Source organism: Polypterus senegalus, chromosome 1 (assembly GCF_016835505.1).
Source record: "Polypterus senegalus isolate Bchr_013 chromosome 1, ASM1683550v1, whole genome shotgun sequence".
Taxonomy (NCBI): domain Eukaryota; kingdom Metazoa; phylum Chordata; class Cladistia; order Polypteriformes; family Polypteridae; genus Polypterus; species Polypterus senegalus.
Window position 1 is genome coordinate 175,510,613 of NC_053154.1, and position 22,286 is coordinate 175,532,898.

Sequence of the window (22,286 nt, forward strand, 5' to 3'; positions counted from 1 at the left end):
GTAGCATGCACATTTTCATTTTAGTGTTGTTTTTCTCCCACAACCCAAAGACACGTGTTACATTGAGTAGTGATTCTAAATTTACCCCCTGTGGGACTGCGTGATCAGGCATTTTACTGGACTGACAGTCAATTATAGGCTCGTTCCTTCTTGCAGCTGATGCTATGGGGGTAGATTCAATAAAAAACAACAATCCTGAACTGTATTAAGCATGTTTTGAAAATGTTATGCAGTGTTTTATTTACATTATTACATATTCTAATCTGCCAATGCTAAAACTGCATAATTTGTGCATATCATGTTGATATTATAATTGGAATGCATCTCCACTGTTTGAGAAACATGTGAGCCTCCCAAACCATTTCTCTTTGACTGTTATAAGTGATTCCAGGTGATGGCCAGTGAGACAAGTTGTAGTTTTCTTAAAAAAAGAGTTGAAAACTGCAGTGAGAGGTTAGGCATGGACACTGAGATGGACTTATTATGGCAATTGGCTAGAGTCTTCCAAATAAAAGACGTCCTCACATTAGCCACTATGGCAGAGATACTAGATACATCAGGGACTGGTGAAGCTCTAACAGGAAATTTCATATTAATTTGATCAAATAGAATAAAAAAGCTTTGTTCTTTTCAAGAGAGAGGTTCTGATTGGCACTCATTTGGCAATGATATTAGGTTCGTAGTTTACAACTGTCCTTGCGTTTATCATACTGTGGAGATTGCATTGTGACTCTTAATTCATTTCTAGTGCTGTCTTGTAGCTTTGCTAATGGCTTTTCAAAGGTCACACTTGATATTATTTCATAGATCTGTGCTACCAGATTTTACATGGGTCATTTTACATTCATGTACCCTAACAGAATGTAAAAAGGTATAATTAAGCTCACTCGAAATAGGTAATAAATTTACTCATTTTGCACTTATACTTTCTAATGGACTGCATGCCCTTCCACATGTGGCTCACACCAAGACATTATAATATTGAATTTTAGCTTTCCAAATGTTATTTTTGCTTTAAATGTGTAGGTTTTAGTACTGTGCTGAAGTTTTACAGCATGATGTGACAACCGTTAAGTGTGTGTGTTTAAATGCACACACAAAACCAGGATAAGGTGAGTAACCTGATTAAGTCAAAAAGAAGTTTTCTTATAAATCCTGTTTACATGCACAACACAAGTCCACTTACAGAGATCTCTCCTTGGCAAAATGCTCCAGTGTCATAAAATGTGCTAAACAGATTAGACATTCGTCAACAGTTGGTGCGAATCCACAAAGAAGCATGGAGCCTGTGTCTCCTAAGGTTATGCAACATGATATTTCTCACTCTTGATTTTGGAGGAGTCCCCTTGGTCATTTCGCTGCATGGATACTCGATCATTTCATTGAGTGGGGTAGGTTCCTCCTTGAACATTTCAGTGTATGGATACTAGATAGTTTCTTCTAGCTGGTGGGGAGTATTGATGAAAATTCTCTTGGCCATCAAGGGCCCCTGGGTGTGCACCAGGAACAGTAGATGGTAGATCCACCTCTGCCTGGCCCAAAGATCCAAACTTAAAACTTCCTAGGCTCTACCAGCCTCTAGAAGCTTCTTCTATCTAAAGCTAGATACCAAGAGTTTAAATTTGAAGTATAACTTGATTATCTCACACAGGTTTCTCATTAGGGTTTCCATTATGTCTAGATGGCATGACTTAATATGAAGACCATCTTGGGCCTATACTCAACATTGGTGGCTTGTCCTTATCACCTCATGGATTAATCAAGCAACCTTTCATAGTACGCATTTCTAAAGAGAGCTGATTACATCTCGAATGGATTCCATGTGGATTATGATACCATGCCTTCCTACTATACATTACATTTTGTACTGCATCTCTGGTTTCCCAACAGTCCAGAACATGTTTTTGAATTAGTTATTACCTCTAAATTAGCTTCTTGCATGTGTTTTTTTACCTTCTGTAAGCATGTTTTTATCCTGTGCCTTGTAGCTTTGTTGCCAATAGGCTCAAGATCCTTTTGAATTTTAACTGAATTAAAAGGGAAAGCCGACTGACAAATTCATTTTTAGATAACCCATTTTGCTTGCTTCATGTTGCTTGTCTTATTGTTTATGACTTATATCAGTATTCAATCATGCAGCTATTTAGCTCCAACTGTTGCCCATTCTTTGCACAGCAGGAACATGAAGCAACTTTATTTTAGGATGCATTTGGCTTTGTGTTTACACTTGGGAGGAGACTCTAATTTGAATTCTTGCTACCGACCAAAACAAGTGCTAGCTAAGAATTGTCTGAAATGGACAAAAAAAAAATAATCTAGAACTAAATGTTACTGATTAGGTTTTCTGATATAGTGCTGAACTCCAGGCTTCAAAAATCTTTACAATAATATTAGATTTAGTAATATTTCGCTGTAAAAATATCAGAAACAACAACATAATTTTAAACATGAAAAAGAACTAATCAGCAGTTTGCATTTGCCTTTCACATTTGCAGTTTATGAAAGCAGCTGGACACTTTTACAAACATTTGTGGAATAGCACATACTTCATGTTTATGGATGGTTCAGTAAACTACATTTTATGTCATTCGTTCTGATTTCATTCTCACACTGTTTTTTCTATTTCAGACTACTGCATTCAGTGCATCTTATTGAATAAACTATGTTTATGGTTGTGTTCGTGAAATGAAAATCTGAAAAGCCATTCTCTCCTGATCGGGGCTTTTCTTTTTATTGAAGGTGTTTTTGATGGCCCCCAGTGGCATCCCGAGTGCTTCAATTTCTCTCTGTATCACACTTACCCACTCGCATCACCAATTAGCCTAGGCTGTTTCAATAACGAGAAAAGAAAATCGGTGAATAAAAAAAAAAAAAAGGCGGCATATCAATTCATTTATTTTCTCCCTCAATCCGTCCCAGGAGATTCCGCAAATTTGATCCCCCTCCTCCCCCTCCCCCACTTTTGCTATGACTGACTGTGTATAAAAATAGTCACACCAAGCTGGCCTGTCTTCCTTCTACATTGAAATCTTTTAATCTTGCCGCCAACGCAGAGCACAAGAGAAAAAAGATAGACTTTTGAAAAATTAGTTTCCTGAATTTTATTCTTTCTGGCCTTTTGGCTTAGGCTGGTGTGTCGGCGGATACAAGTCGAAACGCATTCTGCTGTGCCCTTGCGATTGTGACGACGCTACAGAGTAAAGAGCTAGGGATTTGGACTGCTGTGTATGACATGCACAAGCACACATATACACACACACGTACACACACATAGAGGAAGCCACCTTCAGCACTTTCACTAGGGGCATTTCAAACACTGCTGACACCCAATTAAGAGCGTGTGAAAAGAAGTAGCTGCATACTGAGCTAGTGTCCATCTGTTACTTCAGGGAAAATCGGAGAATATCAATGCTCTGCTAATGCACCTTGAGGGGGCTAATTTACCATAAAATGCTTTACAATTTAGGAATGTGGGTCTCTTACCACCTGCTGGATAATGTTAAATGTTCCGAAAAAAGGAACAATTGGGAAACTTTGTCAGTTACGTCCTCAGCTAATTCTTCTTGCATGGCCTACTTTCTAAGAATCATTTTAAAATGAAACTGTGATGGGTAGATGTTGATGTGCTTGCGTCTGTTCGGCATACGCTTCACAGAGGGACTGTCTGGCTTTTCTGCAATTGGATGGTCTCAGACTACAGGAAGATGCCCATGTGGGACTGTGTGGACTGAGAATGCTCCTGGGTCAAGAGCTGTCTGCATGCAGCTCCTCTAGCCACATCCACTGCTACTCTAATTTGTATCATGAACAGCCTGCATTCAGGGAGGCATATTTGCAGCTAATATGCATCACGAACAGCCTACGCTCAGCGAGGCATATCTTCCGCTAATATAAATCAGGAAAAGCCTGTCCTTGATTAGAAATATCTACAGCTAATATGTTTCATAAACAGCCAAAGCCCATTCAAGAATGTGTACACCCAGTATTATATATAACAGCCATCACACAGTGGGATATCTCTCCTTCTAATATTTATCATCAGTAGCATGTGCTTAGCTAGAAGTATCTATAGCCTGCCCTAGCCAAACATTATCTACAGCTAATACATATCATGAACATTCATCACTCAATGAGGCATAGATGCTGTTAATATCTCTCCTGACCAGCCAGCACTCACAGAATATATACATAAGGCTTATATATGTAATGAACAGCCAGCACTCAGTCAGGAATATTTATGCCTAATAACATGTATCTTGAACAGACTGAACTTAGTGAAGCATATCTGCCAGTTAATGTGTATCACCAGCGGCCTGTGTAGCTAAAAGGGTGCATGACAAACAGCCTGTACTCAGTGAAAAGTATTTACAGGTAATATATACCCAGAAAAACCTGTTCTTCTTCAGGTGTATCTACCTTAATTTTTCACTATGTGCAAAGTGCATTCATCCAAAGTATTTACATATATATCTGAAAAGTCCTATGCTTGTTCATGCAAATCTGTATTAAATATACCGCATAAACACATAACCCAAATTATCTACAGCAAACATGGATCATGATGAGCCTGAACTTATTCAAGAATATCTGTTATTTATATTATTCAAGAGTAACATGTACACAAGCCAGGGTGTTTACAGCCAATATGTGGTGATATGAACCCAAAAGTTACATACTAGGAATTAAAGGCCTCTGTCAACATGTTAGAGTTCATTACTACCATCAGAAAGACTAAACAAGTATGGCTTTCATAGACAAATAGTAAGGAGACAGCTCATTCCATCCAAAAAGAGCATGGAAGCACAGCTTACATCTTGCCTGAAGAAGGGGCCTGAGTTGCCATTAAAGCTTAGTTTTAGTTAGCCAATAATAGTCATCATTTTGCTTAACATCTCACTACATTCATAATGGCTAACATGGTATAATTCCCTAGTACTAAAAGTTGCATCTGAAAGACAATAGCAACCACAACACCTCCAGGATAAAAGACAATGAAGTGGAAATGTCCAGTCATTTTTGAATAACACTAACCACAGCACACATAGGTGCCATCTATGGTGGGAAGAAATGAGGTAATGGCCCATCCAATCCTGGAGCGATAGAGAAAAGTCACAATGGTAAAACTGAAATTCGTAAGTTCATTGTAGAAGCATTTGAGTCTGTATGCTGCTATGTAAAACTTACAAAAGTGGATCTGTATTTAAATGATCAGTATTACAGTTAATCTTACCAAAGCACCCCATAAATGATAGACATGTAAATTTAATTTCATCCAACCCGCTATATCCTAACACAGGGTCACAGGGGTCTGCTTGAGCCAATCCCAGCCAACACAGGGCGCAGGGCAGTAACAAACCCAGCCCACTGCAGGACACACACACACCCACCCACACACTAAGCACACACTAGGGACAATTTAGGATCGCCAATGCACCTAACCTGCATGTCTTTGGACTGTGGGAGGAAACCCACGCAGATACGGGGAGAACATGCAAACTCCATGCAGGGAGAACCTGGGAAGGGGACCCAGGTCTGCGCCACCGTGCTGCCCTCAATTTAATTTATTTATTTATTTTTTTTTAAACAAACTGTCTAAGCCAATATCACAAAATATTTATCTCTCTATTATATAAAAAAAACCTTGGGACAAGAAATGACCTGCTCAGAGAGAAGAGACATGACTTTCTCAGAAACACTTTCATGTTTGTGCCAAGAGAAATAAAAGACAAAGACAACATGACAAAGTAGAACGTTGTAAAGAATTCAAAAACGTTAGCGCGATACACATGCAGAGCAGCTTAGAGATAATCGAAGTAGGAAAATTCAAAAGTCTCAAAAAAATGATAGTAAACATCTCAGTATCGCAAACAAATGGAAATTATTACTAGGTGAAATAATGGAACAGCAAAAAGAGATCAAATATATTTAAACTTTAAGTAAGAGACTTGTAGATCGTCTTTTTTGTGTTGCCAGGAGGGGACAATATCAAATATATTTAAACTTTAAGTAAGAGACTTGTAGATCGTCTTTTTTGTGTTGCCAGGAGGGGACAATTCCGTCTCTCAATTAAAAGAACAGAAAATCGTCCTCTTCATAGGGTTGCGTCTCGGGAGCAGGACCCACAACACGAGCAGAGGATGTCTGGGGGAGAAGAGAGACAAGGCAGTGAGACAAAAGGACAGCTGCTGTACAGGCTTTTAAATGTTCAAAGCGCCGCACAAGATGCAGATCACGCAGCACGGCAGCAGCAGCAAGCCAGCAGATGATTGGGCAAAGTTGAGGTAAAAAAAAAGCTCTGTTTGCTTCCCATTGTATCACCATTTAAGAAGGGGTGTTGGAGGAGTGACCACGTCTCCTTGAGGTGTGTTCAGCCCCCTTTTTCACAACGTGAAGTGGCAGAGAAGCAAAGTGGCTCGCGCACAGCGCAGGCTTGGGGCAGGGTTGTTGGGTCATGGGGGTTAGGGTTGGCAAGTGAAGCAAGTGGGGGGGGTGTTGGTGAATGAAGTGAGCACGGGGCTAAGCCCCATAGTTTATAATTATCATCCTTAAACATTGACCCATGACTCCTGTTTACTGTCTCAACACAAATGTAAGTAGAGAATGCAATATCATCAATGCTTGATATCAGGGAGTTATTCAAATGAGAAGCTGACGACAGGGGACCTTTTAGTGAGTCAGGAGCAGTCATGTTGTTCTGATGGTCATTTACTTTTATTATGCTGCTTCTGTCACTCCCATACTACTCTAATTAGAAGATTGTTATTTTTTGCCTTTCTTCAATAAAAAAAGAAACACTAAAAAAACAAGTTTCAAGGAAAGATTTTACATCGACTCTGTTGTTACTCTAAACAGCATGATTATGACCTGACCCTATGAACCCAAAAAAAAAGCTCTCTTTGTCTTTCAACAAATATTCTGAACTTTTGATCGATTACATATTGATGATCAGGCCTCACAAATATGTAATGCTTCATTTAATGGGAATTCTGCTGCTAAATCTTTCAATACCTATGACAAATCTATAAATTCAAGGAATAATTGTTGTCAATGGTAAGCTGATTAATGTGACCATACAGAATCGTTATTATTTAAGTTGTAGCCTATGGCTTTTTCACTCCCCAGTTTTTATGACAGTACTTATTATTTTGCAGCCATAGGACTTGAGTGCTTCACAATTATTGAGTCAACGATTGTTTGTATGAGAATATTAACAAATATTAAATACTATATTGAATATCATATAAATTGTTATTAAAACATATTACAAGGGTAAATTAAAACGTAAAGGCATTTTGAAAATTATTCAGTAACCGCAATGGATGGAAGCTGATGCAATACAACACATTCGCAATGGCTTATGGGATCATGTTCATTTGACCTCGGCTTCAACTAGACTATGGACAAAGCACTGCTCTGTGTGTATTTGAACTACAAATAAGCCATCCTGAGCATGCTGTATTGCATGGTCTTCTATCCATTGCGGTTACCACTTAATTTTTAAATTGCTTTTGCTTTTTGATTTTTCCCTTGTATATAATATTGAATATTATGCTAAAAATATTGAGAAGCTATTTGTCTGATATTTAAAGCCACCCCCTTTTGGAGTATAAAAGGTAATGGCTGAAAAAGAATAGATTCAAGGTTTTGAAAAGGCAGATTCAAAGTCCAAATCTACTGCAAAATCTGCTATGTGGTATTTTCCACGTAAGGTTATTTTTGACTAATTTATGAATTTGTTAGGACTGATATCCTTAGTCATTGAATTGAAAGAGGATGACATTAAATTTTCACATCACTGTACTGTATATACACAAAAATCAGCACTGCTTTTGGGTCTGTCAGTTTTAAATATACATCTTACAGTTACAAAATATTACCTATATCTAGTGTGGATCCAGGAGATCCAACTTACTATGATATACTCTTTGTAAGCATCCTGCACTTTGTAAAACTTTCTTACAATCTAAGTATTTGCAAAATAATCTGCCCTTATTCATGTACACGTTCTGCAAATATGCATAAAGAAGCCTGCAGACATTGAAAAGTGACATCTGTAAATGTATTCAGAAAAACCTTAACACGGTGAAAATTCATCATAAAGAGCCTACAATCAATATACATCCAGAACAACCTGCACTTATTCATACCCACACCCACAGCACCCATAATACACATCGAGACCAGCCTACGTCAGTTGTGTCAACAACTAACAAGCAACTAAAACAGCCTATACCTGTTAATTTTTATCTGTTCTTAATTTACATCACAAACTGCCTGCGCTCAGCAAAGAGTATTAACAATTGGCATGCATCCAGGACAATCTGCACATATTTTTGTGTTCATAAGAATTACTTAAGAACGCTTTAAAATCACTTTAGTTTGTTTTTTTTTTTGTCTGGAACCTGCTGAATCATCAGTATGAGAAAACCTCCACATTTGATCCATCTTGCTGTCTAGTTGCAGGGACATTAAGCTTGTTGAGGTTTTTCCCTTATGTTGGGTCCTCCCGACTCAATCAATTTATGCCATTTTTTGCCATGTTTTATGTAGAAAGTTCCACCTTTATGATAAAAATTACACCAATAGGTGTCTTCAGCAAAAATCATCAGAATGATTTGGAAGTTGTGCATAATACGTCAACTGACTGCAGGGGTTCACTGCCTAATGAGGGGGCAAAGTTACTCCTTTTCACAAAATTTCCAAAAAACATTGGGATCATAATGTAGGCATGTGATGTGCTGTTTTATGCTATTTTGAGGTTGCTGAATCTGAATATAATAATATTTTTAATACTTGATTATTCAGCGGTGGTCCTTGATGGCTAAGAGCCACTTCCAGAAAGTTAAAAATGATGAATTTCCAACATAAGTATGTGGGGTAATGTTTAATAGTATTTCAAGGTCAGTGATTACGAATGTGATGTTATTATTTATTTTTTTCTACTTCAGTTGAGAATATTTAGACTTTAAACAATTAAATTCAGGCACACATTTTAATATTTCAAATATTTGTCAAAGCAATTCTTTATTCTTGCTTATCATGTACTTCTTCCTCATGAAGTTTATCATTACATTTTTTATGAACACCCCGAATTAGGACAGCTTTTGCTAATTCACACTATTGATTTGTATATTAGCATAACATACAGTACTCAAAACTACTTCATTCATTTGAGGGTTGTGGTGGGCTAGAGTGTAGCCCAATAGCACTAGAAACAGAACAGACCCGATAATGCACAAAGATGAGCTTGCATTTAACTTTTCTACATACTTTTCATTGTTTTATTTTTTTAACAATTAGAATATAAGCAGATTAAGTGACTTCCTCAGGGCCATACATTGAGCCAGAGGTAAGGATGGAATCAGCACCCTTCTGGGGTAAGTCCTAGCCCTAACCAGTATACCATACTATTGGCCATATGGTAAAGCAGCTTGCACTTAGTTAAAGTCTGTATAAGCAGTATTTATTGTACTTTGTACATTTTCATATTTACAGCTAATATGTGAATGGCTTAAATCTATCTGGGATTGTTAATACTTAATGGAAGGGATTGTAACCAGCCAGCAGACATTAAGAAATGCCTTTAGTTACTGCAAATCATGAACATATTGCACTCAGTGAGGCATGTATAGTGCAGCTAACTAATAGATATCTTGACAAACATGTGCATAGTCTGAAATATTAACTGTTGATAGTAGCCACGAATAGCTTTCACATAACTGAGAATATTCAAAGCCTCATTCCATGTTAATATATCACCTTTTTCTCCATTTTGCCAACAGATTAAACAGTTACAGGTGTCTTGACCAGTTTTTGTTGCTCTACTCAGACCACAGTTCTAATATCCACAGGCAACAGAGAGTCCGCATATGGACTGAAACCTCCATGCTGCTGCATGTCAAGAATTGTCAGACATATCTACAGCTTCTTTGTATCATGAACAGCCTGAAATGATCTGGCCATCCCCGAGGCTCCAGTGTAGTGTATTGAGCTCAGCCTGCCAGCTGTGTGAACAGCTCTTTTGTATGATAAAGTAGAAATGCACAATAAGAAATCTCTGCCTGCATACTGGCTTCCCTCTGTCAATAGCAATTAACACACACTGAGATAGCTGCATAGACCTGTACAGGAGGAGCAAGCTGTGGAGATCAGTGCCATTGTGTCTAGTTTTGATAAATTTTCAAAGTACCTATGTATCATGGCCAGCAGTTAGCCGGCTTTCTAACGTCTCCGGATAATTACACTTACATTTGGTCAGGCTGTAGCTCCTCAGTGTGATGAATAGACTGCACACAATCAATCATTCCTCCTGTTGTCCTGCATCAACATCTGGATGCAGCCATAAAACATTATTTATTATTTATACTTCCAGTCTAGAAACTTGGCACACTGCATTTTTCTTGCATTGTAACAAGTCACAATACTACTGAGCAGTGAAAGATTGCCTTACATTATGCCTGTGCAGGGAGATTTTTTTTGTTGGCTTGAAGAAATATTTATTAATTTATTTAACAAATAAAAAGATTAAATTAGCATGTAAATTAATAGATGATATCAGTAATCACAACAGGAAGGAGATGGAGAAGGGTGCAATGAAAAAATGTTTTGGGGGTGGGGGCAGAGGGAATATTGCAGCAGCCTTTCTCGATGTTCATTTAATAATTGAATAAATCTAGTCCCCTTGAGAGCTGGCCTAGAACTTGCTGCCTGCCAGAGGAATGAAATAAATGATGCACAAAGACACAGAACGGAGAACAGCAACTAAATGCAAGTGTGCCAGGCACTAACTAGCAATACAGAGAGACAGTGCTGGGTGCTGTGATGGAAGGAACCAGGTGCTCAAGGGAATTGGCTAGGTGCTGTGCAAATGGAAACATTTGCTAATAGGAGAAGTGCTGGGTGCCGAGCAGAGAGGAACGACCACCAAGGGAAAGGTGTCCCACAAAGGGGGTAAAAGGCACCCAAGGGAAATGTTCAGGGGCAGCAGAGAGAGGAGAAACCACTAATTGGGAAAGTGCAGGGTCCTGCATAGAGGAGAAGTGGCCCTCAAGGGAAATGGCTGGCTGTGGCGCAGTGAGAAAGAAAAATCTACTAACGCAGAAGGTACCAAATACATGTTAAAAACCTTGACAAAGCTTGACTAAAAAGTGCGATTACAGGAAATCTTGCAATGCTGTTGCAGTGTTTATGTGTTATACTCTTGGCAGTGATGGAGGGGAGAAGCTCCATGATTATGGCCTCTGAGGTCCTTGGAGGCCTTCTCTACTTGTAAAGTGCCATGGGATACTGTAGGCAGGCAGAATGTGTTGTAATGGCAAAGATAAGGGGCTATAAACAACAAGATTACTAGTTCAATGCCACAACTAACTCACTGTATGACCCAGAGCAAGTCATTTATCCAGCCAATGTTCCATCTGTAAAAGAATGCATATAAACAGTCGTACTGTATCCTCATTTTGTAAGACACCTTGGATAAAAGCATCAGCAAATTAGACAGTAACAACGTATTGGTGAATTAGCTTCATGCTTACCAGAATAGAAATAATAGTAGTAATTGCAGTAGTAGTAGTAATAATAATAATAATAATAATAGAGGTGTGATGGTACTTGTTATGACATTAGACTTAGCTGGTCTTCTTGTTCTACAGAGAGTAGATCACTCACCCTCATGATGACTGCTGGGAAACCTACTTAATAGATGCGGACCATTCCCTTAGGTGTCTGATCCTATTAGTGGAGTTTTTGACCCAGATTTCTCTGAATATACTGTATGGGCTGGAAGGTAGCACTAAATTGCAGTGGCAGATGTTTTCAGTTTAACTCCACATTAGGGTAATATTTCCTGTTGAAATGGTAAACCAGGGTGATTAACACTGTCTTAATAAACCCAAATACCTACTGAAGCACTGCGTAGAGTGGTGTAAAGTTGGCATTATCTTCAAAAATCAAGATTTTTAAAGATAATGCCTACGTTACAAACTCTCCAAAATGGTAAATTAGCCATCCCATATAACAAGTCACTAAATATAATGTCAGCTAGCAAGTCATGTCAAAGCTGGCTAAAATGCTTGCAAAGAAGAGGAAACAGGAAAAGTTTGTATGTGAGAAATGTGGGGAGAATATCCCAAAGAGGTAAACAGACCTGAGTACTTGTGTGAGACAGGCATGGGGGATTTCTAGTTATTTAATAGTTAAAACCTTCAAACTTGCAAGCATGTTCATGTGTTCACATCCAAGATAAAATAAAGAAAAAATGTTGGAGACAAACCAGTGTTGACATGTAGAGAACACACAAATTCCACTCAGGCTGGGAGATGTCTACGGGCCTATTAGAATAGCGTTGGTATAAACCTAAATAAACAGAAAGCATTGGACAAAGGAAGTGAAAGTCAAAGGAATAAAATAATATTTAAAAAATGCCCAGACACCCTAATAGGTTGTACTTTTCTCCCAGCCTGACTACAAGGATGGCCACCTCACTCACTTGCCTGTTGGAAAATGTTCCCTCTCAGCTCTTATTCTGTCACCTTCTAAACTCATCTCATCTTCTAGATAGGTTCTCAATCCCTACCTTACTTTTTAAAACTGGGCTAAAACTGAGAGAGTGAGTCTCCATGCTTTAACTTCAAGAGGCATTGCTCTTGGGATGTCCTACAAAGTCCTTCAGCTCTCCGGTCAGATGATTCCCTGACAATCCCAAGAAGTGCTCTTTCCAATAAAAGTTTTTTTTGGATGACTTGTTTTATTTGGGGGCTCATCTACTGCCATCTATAGCCTGGCCACCTGTAAGTCTTCATAAGCTTGTCACTCACTCTGGTGTCTATGCATTTATAGGGTTGTTACCACTTGGAGCTCTCTGTCTAACCTAGCTTCACCAAGTGTGCAAACCCTGTTATGTCCTTGTCTTTTCCTGAACCATACTCATGGCATCTCTTTTCCTAGCAGACCTTTACAACATTCTTACTTTGTAATAAAAATATTTTTACATGAAAACAGTCATGGGATCTCAGCATGACTAGGTATGCTAAAGATTAGGTTTTGATGTCCATTTCCTTCCCACTGGACAGCCTGATGTCAGCTTTAAAAATGCACTAATTAAACAGTATTGAGTCTTTGTGGCCTTAGGATGCTTACAGTATCACTATAGTAATCTAGCAAAGCCTGTACTATACATTTCTCAAACATATACACAACTGACTAAGATAAATCCAAATCATATCACATTTTATATTGATGGCTGAAATGTGGTAGCAGGGTGATCCTTACAATGATTGTTTTAAAAATGATCTGGGAGTTCTATAGTTACCACAACAAGGGAGGGTCAAATTGTATGTGGAAAGCAACATTGGCATATACTCTGACTAAAAAATTGTGGTACTTTCCATAGATTGCCTGGTAATACTAAGACCAGCAGTCAATGAATGTGTGATTCTATTCACAGCATCCTTCACTATGTGCTCCTCATAGCCACATGGAGACAATTGTAAAAATTCAGGTAAAAGTCTTTACTGACCCATTGGCAGGAAACTAAAGGTCTTAGCAGCTGCTGATTTGCATGAGTTTGCCTTTGCAATGGTGTGCCATGGACATTCTGTCATCCATTATAGAACCCTTTCTGTCTAATGGAATATTTCAATATAATAATATGCAACTGCACTGAGATCTTCTCCTTTGCCAGATGTGCTTGAACCTGTTGTCATTTAAACATGTGTGTGACATTTATGCACTCCACATACCACTGCTTGCCTCCCTGAAAGAGCAAGTTTGACAGTGCTTGGTGGGATATGCTACAGGACACCATTCAGCACATATGTCTCCAATTCTCAATGCATAACTGCTTGTATTGCCAACCAAGAGTTTTTTTTTTTACATTACTGACAGTCCACCCATATAACCTTGACAAATTTGGACCAATAAATTGTTACACTGCCTTAGTTTTGGAAAAGTCCTTTGTTGTTATAGTGTATTTTAGTGAAAAAGACCACTGTTTCGTGTTGTTTCCACTGTTTTTCATGCAACTTGGACCACTATGTTTGGAAGTGACCATTTTTTTTTGTCACAGTGTGCTCATGTGGAATGCAGTCAAAAACAAACTAAGCATTACATACTGAAAAGCAAGGACAACATGAATAGTCTTGGGATATAGGTGGAGATGTCTTCAGTTTTTATCAAATGGCAGTTTTAATCTGTCTGTCAAGAATAAGACACATGACTTCTTTTAGAAAAAGACATTCAGCATCTTCCTAAACATTGAGTTTTTTACTCTGCTTTAAGGCATTTGTACCAAATATAAACTCATTCTTCAATGTTTTTATTACCATATGACTGTTCAACACTTTTAAAGTTTCTATAAAGTTTTAGTTAGTCTTCCACAAAGCTATATTTTTTTCTCACTGCTTGCAATGTGTTGTATCAGCGATCTCACAGAACACATCAAGACTGACAGGTTTCTTCTCGTCTGCTGTGTGAGATGTGTCCACAGGCAGAAACTGAATGATTTCTTTGTGACAGATGCACTAAACTGCTGTTTGATAGACGTGTATGACAACATCCTGTGACCACTAACCGACAGTGCATTAAGACAACAAGATCATCTTGTGGGCTACAGTCCAAACTCAGATAATTACCTGAATTCTACAGCTCACCACTCATGATATTTGTGATAAGGGCATGTGGGGCACTTCTCCCCTTCTCCCAGCAGATGGCTCTGTTGTGCAAAAATTGAATAAGCAGTATATTTACCTCAGTAATTTCATATAGTTAAAATATTTATAGTAAACTCAATCATCATTTTCAAATGTTTCCATTTTTCTATGATATGTTTAATGCTATTTCTTATCTAGAAAAATATTTCTTTTTAGAGTATTCAAAGTTTTATTTGTTTCTGCTGCCATTAGCCTGAATTTGGGTTACTTCAGCATGCCCTCAGACCCAGTGTTTTTGGGAAATTGTTGTCTATGAGGGCACATGTGCTGTCTCAGATTTTCAGTTCTGCTTTGGGGCTTGGAGGCTTGAGCCCTTTAAGGCAAACCATTATTGAGTTTTTTGTGATGCAATTTACAGTGTGGACTTGTTACAAACCAGATGGAGGCATTGCAACACCCCAAATCCCAAATACAACCACACTACACATGTTCTGGGTTCAAATAAAACAGGTTTATTAACCAAAGTACCTTACAGTAAGGTTCTTCTTATACATTGGTTCTTCACATATATTCTGATATTTCTCTCTCTCCATTCCTCCCAAGTAAGTGTTGTCCAGCTCCTCTCTTGACTCATGAGGTCGACCGGCCTGTTTTATCTTAGATCCAGAAGTGCTGTAGTCCCAGTGCTAGGGCATGGATCGATGGAAGCAATCCCAGGTTAAGCAGACGTCCATGAAAGTAGGGAACATAAACCCTCACAGCACTCTCTCTGGTGGTCCCCACAGAACCTAACAGGGCTGCCACACAGAACTAAAGGTCCCAGCATACCATGTAGGTATCTGTGTGGGAATATTTACCCAGGGATGCTGTTATCTAGCATGTACAGGCTGTCTCCCCCTTGCCTTTCATCACACTGGCCTACTGGCCAGGGATTGTTTTTTGGTCCAACCATGAAAGGATCCCAGCGTGTCCACTTCTGCACAGGAATCTTCTGCCTCCTTCCTGGCTCAGGCAGGAAATACGCTGCCCCCTTTTTGCCCATTTGCCACCTGGGTCTTCCAGGTAAGGGGAGGGAGGGAGTGCATCCTAGCAGGGATGCCAGTCCCTGCATGCCAGCCATTATTTTAATCATCTCTTTAATTTGGAGTCATCATCATTGTTATGAACCACATCGATTTACATATCTACAGTATGAGTTAGCACTTTGCCCATTGAAGCAATATTAGAAACTTATGATTACTTATTTGCATTTCTGATTTTGGTGTTGGGAATTTGATGGTGATGTTGAGATATCTTTTAATACTGTCCTTTGGTGGTTGTACTACATGACAATACTGTACCTTGATAGATTTTCAGCTATGGAATTATTTAACTGACATTTTTCTTCACTGATGCTGGTAACCTAATACATTGTGAAACACAGTGTCTCCCCCTTGCTCAGTCACATAAGATTTACAGGAGGATATCTCCCTTGGTTACCCTCCAATGCCACTGCCTTCACTCCAATTTTCCATGGTTTCTTTCAAGTGGATCTAATGATCTTTCTTCTGCTCTCTCCACATCCACACTGTTCACTCCATTACACACCATTCACTTATAGTCAGAGGTAACAACACCATGAACAAATCTATGCCAGGTTCCACCCCGAGTTCGCTGCTCACCATGTGCCCAGGCCAGTGGATTTAAGTAAAGGAGTGGGTCTGCTCATTATGTACTTCATCTTCTCTTCTCTTTCTTTTTCTCACACACTCACACCCTCTGCACTGCTACTCAGTATTGCCCTGCACCTTCTGACAGTGTTGTGTCTCTGACGTCCATGAATTTTAATTGCAAAAATGTCACTTGTCTTGATATGCATTTTTGTTTTCTTTATGCTTTGCAAAATTCTTCTTGATTGGTTTATGTGGCACAGTACAGTTTAGCATATTGTGAATGGTGATATCTTTGTGGTGTAGGTCACTGTCAGTGAGTTGAAGTAAAATTTGACTTTTGATGATTAACAGCCAAGTCCAGAAAGTTGATATGCACAGGGCAATTAAGCCTTCAATCCAATCCAGTTTGATAGAAGTTCCCAAACTGCTGCTACGCCCTTCAGTGCTGAATATATTAGTGCTGTGCCTTAAATTGCCATGCTGTATGGTACTGTGCATTTCTGTGCATTTTCTGTGCAACTAAAGTAAAATGCTGAAAAATATAGATCATAGTGTAACCGAAAATAACAAATCTTTTGCTATAGAATGAAGAACTTAATCATTTTCCAGTCCTCCTGTTCTTTATATCTGGATAGTGTTTGGCAGGCTCTCAGTTTGCTAGTTTTATGGTTGCTGTGGCATCAGGGAATTCCTCCCACAGGACCACTAGTAAACAAGGTGCAGAATTCCCAGCAGATTATCCACTTTTCCTAGCAGCATGGTAAAGTAGAGAATAGCCGTCAAGAGTTAGTCCTGCTGTTTGTGAGCTAACACTGTCACCTAATGGTCTGTTGCGGACACTACATGACTTTTTTACTGTGTGGGTGTTCCCACAAACTGACTTTCTTGTTTTTATTTTTAACCTCAAGGCATTGTGACTGTTTTACAAGCACAGCATGCACAGTTATAACAATTAACTATTAACATAATAAATCTTAGCATAAATGAAATTGCAGGGGGAACAAAAGCCAAAAACCCTGTGTACTTTTTTGCGATGTCCATCAAGGACTATACATCTGAGAGGTATTGTTTAGTGTCCATTTTTAATATCCTTTGAATCCCAGTCAGAGCTTCAAGGGAGCTGCCAATATCAAAGGGCACAAAACGCCCAGAGATGCCAATTAATGCAGAGCATTTATATTATAAATGAGATATGCATTAAATGGCAATTTTATTTGATAAACCTGCATAATAGTGAGTTGGTTTTTGATTGACCCTCAGGAGAGCTCAACACTTTTTATGAAGGATTCAATAAGATGTTAGAATGCTGATTTGTGTTGACTTCTGTCCATCCTGTGGATGTTCCAAGCAAAGTGGTGATGACACTTTTAGAAATAGCATGGTGGCACAACAGGCATTAAAATGAATTATTTCCCTTTAATTATTCCAGGACTTTTCTTGCTGTGTCGATTAGAACCTTGTGTCTCTAATCACATGTATTTTTAGATGAGTACCCTGCTGATATGAAGGGATATTTTGGATTAGGAATGATGTTCAGATATAGTCACTGAAAAGCTTCCCCAGCAAAGGATCCAATTCATGCCATGAAAATAAACCTTCAACAATTGCAATGCCACCACCAGAAACCATCACTGCCACACAGCAGGATGATATCAATGACCCTTAGCTTTATTTTCTTTTTACCGCACCTTTGTTAGCTCTGATTTAACAAGGGCCACTATGCTTCACAGATCCTTCAATATTGGTGCAACGCTTTGTTTTTCATTAACAGGTATCAAATTTGATTGAGTTTCACGAAAATATGTAATGCGTGACAAGCATTTTGAAATTTTTTTTCTGCCTACAATTTAGTACTCAGATGTTAACAGACTGACTGTATGTACTCTGTTACTCTTCACAGATATTGTCAGCCTCTGTCTGTCCCATTCATTAATAGCCTTCTACCCACAGGACCATTGCGAACTGGATCGTTTTTGGGCAATGGACTATTCTAGTAAGAACTCTGACAATGTTATACAAGAAATCCATATAAAAAAGAGTGTTTTTGGAATGACTCATACTGGTGCATATTAGACAAATTAAGATGACTTTTTTTAAAAGCAATGAAATCTTTACCGTTGTCCAGTCTCCCACTGGCCTAGATACACACACACACACACACACACACAATTAATTACTAATCACCCACTTTAGGTAATTTTGTCTACACATGTGATGTCATCAGTGATTGAGCAGTTAGTCAATGGGTGGAGCAGATGAGTCAAAAAGCAATTTCTCAGTGTATTCAAATACTTTGATAATTCTATAGGAGCCCTTGATTTGCTTAGTGTTGAGACAAAATGCCACTTGCAGCAGCAGGCAGCATCTGGTTTACATCCTGGACACATTGGCAACACTTCACAACAGAACACATCCATGTCTTTGTGAATATATTGAGTTACACTGATTTAATTTCAAATGTCAGTGTCATATTTCTACTGACAGGTTCAGTTTACTTTTCAGAAGTTGTATCCCTCTTCTTTCAAGTTCTCCACTGCTGTGTTTACATGTTTACAAAAAAAAAAAAAAGATTTTTCAGAATATCTGCATAAAACTGAAATGCATCAGAAATCCGTTATAACACCCCAACCCCCTATTTAATGCCTGGTGAGATTCCTCTGCATCAAGAATTATGAAAAAATCATCTGGGTAATGTCCTTGTGGATGTTTGACACATCTCTATAAAAGACAAGTTGGATTATAGTTGGTTTATCTTACTGGCCAATTGTTAGACACAAGCATTCAAAATGAATGCAGACATTATATCTGATAAAACATTATCCAGAGAATTTTTTAGACAAAATGGACATACAATTTTACCAACAAAATTGTGTTTAATATAGCACTATTAATAAAGTACACCATTACTTTCCATAATAAACAAGAATACATTTCATTAAGTGACTTTGTTTTTTAAGATATGGTATTAAAACATCAGTCGATGATAAGGGGAAAATATTTATTATCACGATTTACAACTGAATGCAGGGTGGTGGTGGTGCAGTTGGGTAAAGCTGCTGCCTCATGGATCCAGCATCATGGGTTTAAATCCTATGCCTGAAGGTTTATGTGCTCTCACTGTGTTTTCGTAGGTTTTCCTCTGGGTTATTCTTATCCTCAAATTAGGTGGCTCTCATTTCACTCTCTTCACAGTGTGTGTGGTGGATATGTGTATATGAGTGGGCTCTGTAATGGATTGGCATCCTTTTCAGAGCTGGCAGGGTAGGCTCCGGCCCTCATTACCCTGAAATGAATTAAGATGGCTTGAGAATTGTATGTGTTTTAACATAATATAATAGCTAAGCTTCTTTGAAGTGATATTATAATTATATGAATCATATCAGCTTTTATTCATGCTCATCTGAAACAAGGTACCAACGCTGCTAGCCTTAACTATGCTGAATCCAATGATTTCCATTTTAGCCATTCTTCTCACGTCTAAGTGTATCAAAGCAGATTCTTCTTTTTTTGTCACATGGCCATATCTAAATGCCACAAATATATAATACTGAATGTAATATCGCACATCCATACAGTTACACATTCAGTGTATTACAATATTAAATTGAACGCTTCACAAATATATGCAGAGTGTATACCAGTCCACCAGTTTTCATTAGGATCCTCTTCAGAATTGCATAGAATAGGTTTACAGCGGCAGTATTCACATTCTTTAAACTCTGAAATAAATTAGCTCATTTTTTGGAAGCAAACATTGTAATAGAAAAAAAGAAAACCAAAGAGTAATGCCTGTCAGCTTTACCAAAGGGAAAAAGAAATCATGACCTCCTGATAATTTCTAAAAGATGTGGTGGTTGGAAGTTTAGAAGTTCAATTTTACTGAGGAAATTGGCCCATGATTGAGCTTCATGCATAATTCTCATCATAATTCCCAATACACAGAAAAATATGTTCTTGATACAACATCCATGAGACATCAGGAGTACAGCAAATGAGACATTACTGCAGTCAGCAGCAATTTACACTGGACAAATATGGTGTCCATATAATACATTCCGATGATAGCAGATAGGAACTGACCTTTGGTTGCTTGATTAAGTAGATAAAGAGAATCAAAAATGTTGACTCACTACTGTATATTTTTCTTTCATAGCTTGTATCTTTTTACAGAACAATAAAAATTCCCAAAACCTCTTTATAATATGACTTGTTAAAATGCTTTTTCTCTCTTTCTTTCTCACAGCCTCAGGAGAGAAGGCTACACCGTGGAGGTAAATGTCAATGACTACCTGGACATCTACTGCCCTCACTATAATGACTCCTATCCAGAGCACAAGATGGAGCAGTACATTTTGTACATGGTCAGCTATGAGGGTTATCGAACTTGTGACCCTGCTTATGGCTTCAAGCGCTGGGAGTGCAACCGACCCCATGCACCACATTCCCCCATCAAGTTCTCGGAAAAGTTTCAGAGATACAGCGCCTTCTCCCTTGGCTACGAATTCCTTGGTGGCCATGAGTACTACTACATTTGTAAGTATAGGCTGACCATACTTATCACCGTGTGATGTACATTCTACAGTGATAGTAGTCTATTTATAATTAAAAAACAAATTGGGTGTATTGCATCCTTTATTAACTGGCCATGAAAGTCCTACGTGTCTAAGTAATGATTTTATATGTACTGCAGTTGAAAGTGACAAGCAAGTGTTCTGACTCTCTAACAAATGTGTATTGATTCGATGAATAATAATCAGCAGCATGCAGCATCTGGGAGTAACGATCAGCTGAATATGACACCTGAGAGAAGCAGACCGCATTGGGGATAATACAACAGCTTCATGTACAGCAGCTTGTGGGACTAATACTAATAATATAATCTACTGATTGTACTATTGTACAGATTTTACTGCCAGGTAAAAACTGAATCATCCGCGTTTGGCAATAGGGCATACGATAGCAAACATCTTTGTAGCACATCTTAAAGGAAGACTATGCTTTAAGTTTCCCCAGGGATTAATAAAGTGATTAGTAATTATTTGTGCACAATATACTAATTATATATTGTATTCAGTTAGTTCAAATGCAAACAGCTGGGAAAAACATCTGGAACAAAAAACATCTGTGCACAACATCTGGAACTGTGCTAACATGTGTGTGCAGTTTATCACTCAAAATTGTATTTTTATATAGCGCTCATCTCATTATTATTATTACATGGCTCTGAGTGCTAAGTGGGACACCAAATGTGCCATCAATACCACAACTGTGTTCAGTGCTAGGAAATGGCAGCCAAAGTGTGTATAAAATTTGAAAGTATCTAGCTTCTTGATAACAGACATCAGACCTAAAGCATGTGAGAGGTAACAATGTCTATAGTACCTAAAATATTGTACATGCATGCACAGCTGAATTTTTATTTCAGACATTACTATACACTGAGATGCAGGATTTGTTCATTCAGAACAGGGTTATATTTGGGTACTTTTTAGTACTGCTGAAGCATCAGAATGCACAAAAAATGCAGCACAGGTGACTTGCTGTAATAGCAGGTGGCACAACCATACTGCTTTGGCTGGTGCTTTATAAACAGCATTTATTATTATTATTATTATTATTTATTTCTTATATATTCAAGGATGGACGGCACAGTGCATAGCGCTGCTGCCTCGCAGTTAGGAGACCTGGGTTCTCCCTGCATGGAGTTTCCATGTTCTCCCTGTGTCTGCGTTGGTCTCCTCCGGGTGCTCTGGTTTCCTCCTACAGTCCAAAGACATGCAGGTTAGGTGCATTGGCGATTCTAAATTGTCTCTAGTGTGTGCTTGGTGTGTGGGTGTGTGTGTATGTGTGTGTGTGAGTGCACACCCTGCGGTGGGCTGGTGCCCTGTCTGGGGTTTGTTTCCTGCCTTGCACCCTGTGTTGGCTGGGGTTGGCTCAAGCAGACCCCTGTGTTAGGATATAGCTGGTTTGATAATGGATGGATGGATGT

General features: G+C 38.6%; 1 protein-coding gene across 2 annotated transcripts in view; it reads left to right on the plus strand.

Moving 5' to 3' along the window:
• Positions 1 to 22,286, plus strand: part of LOC120535490 (ephrin-A3-like) — a 300,708-nt gene that overhangs the window by 273,837 nt on the left and 4,585 nt on the right. For both annotated transcript variants that reach the window (XM_039763383.1, XM_039763392.1), the window contains one exon: positions 20,541 to 20,830. In XM_039763383.1, the coding sequence (XP_039619317.1) occupies positions 20,541 to 20,830 (290 nt within the window). The remainder of the gene's footprint in view (positions 1 to 20,540; positions 20,831 to 22,286) is intronic.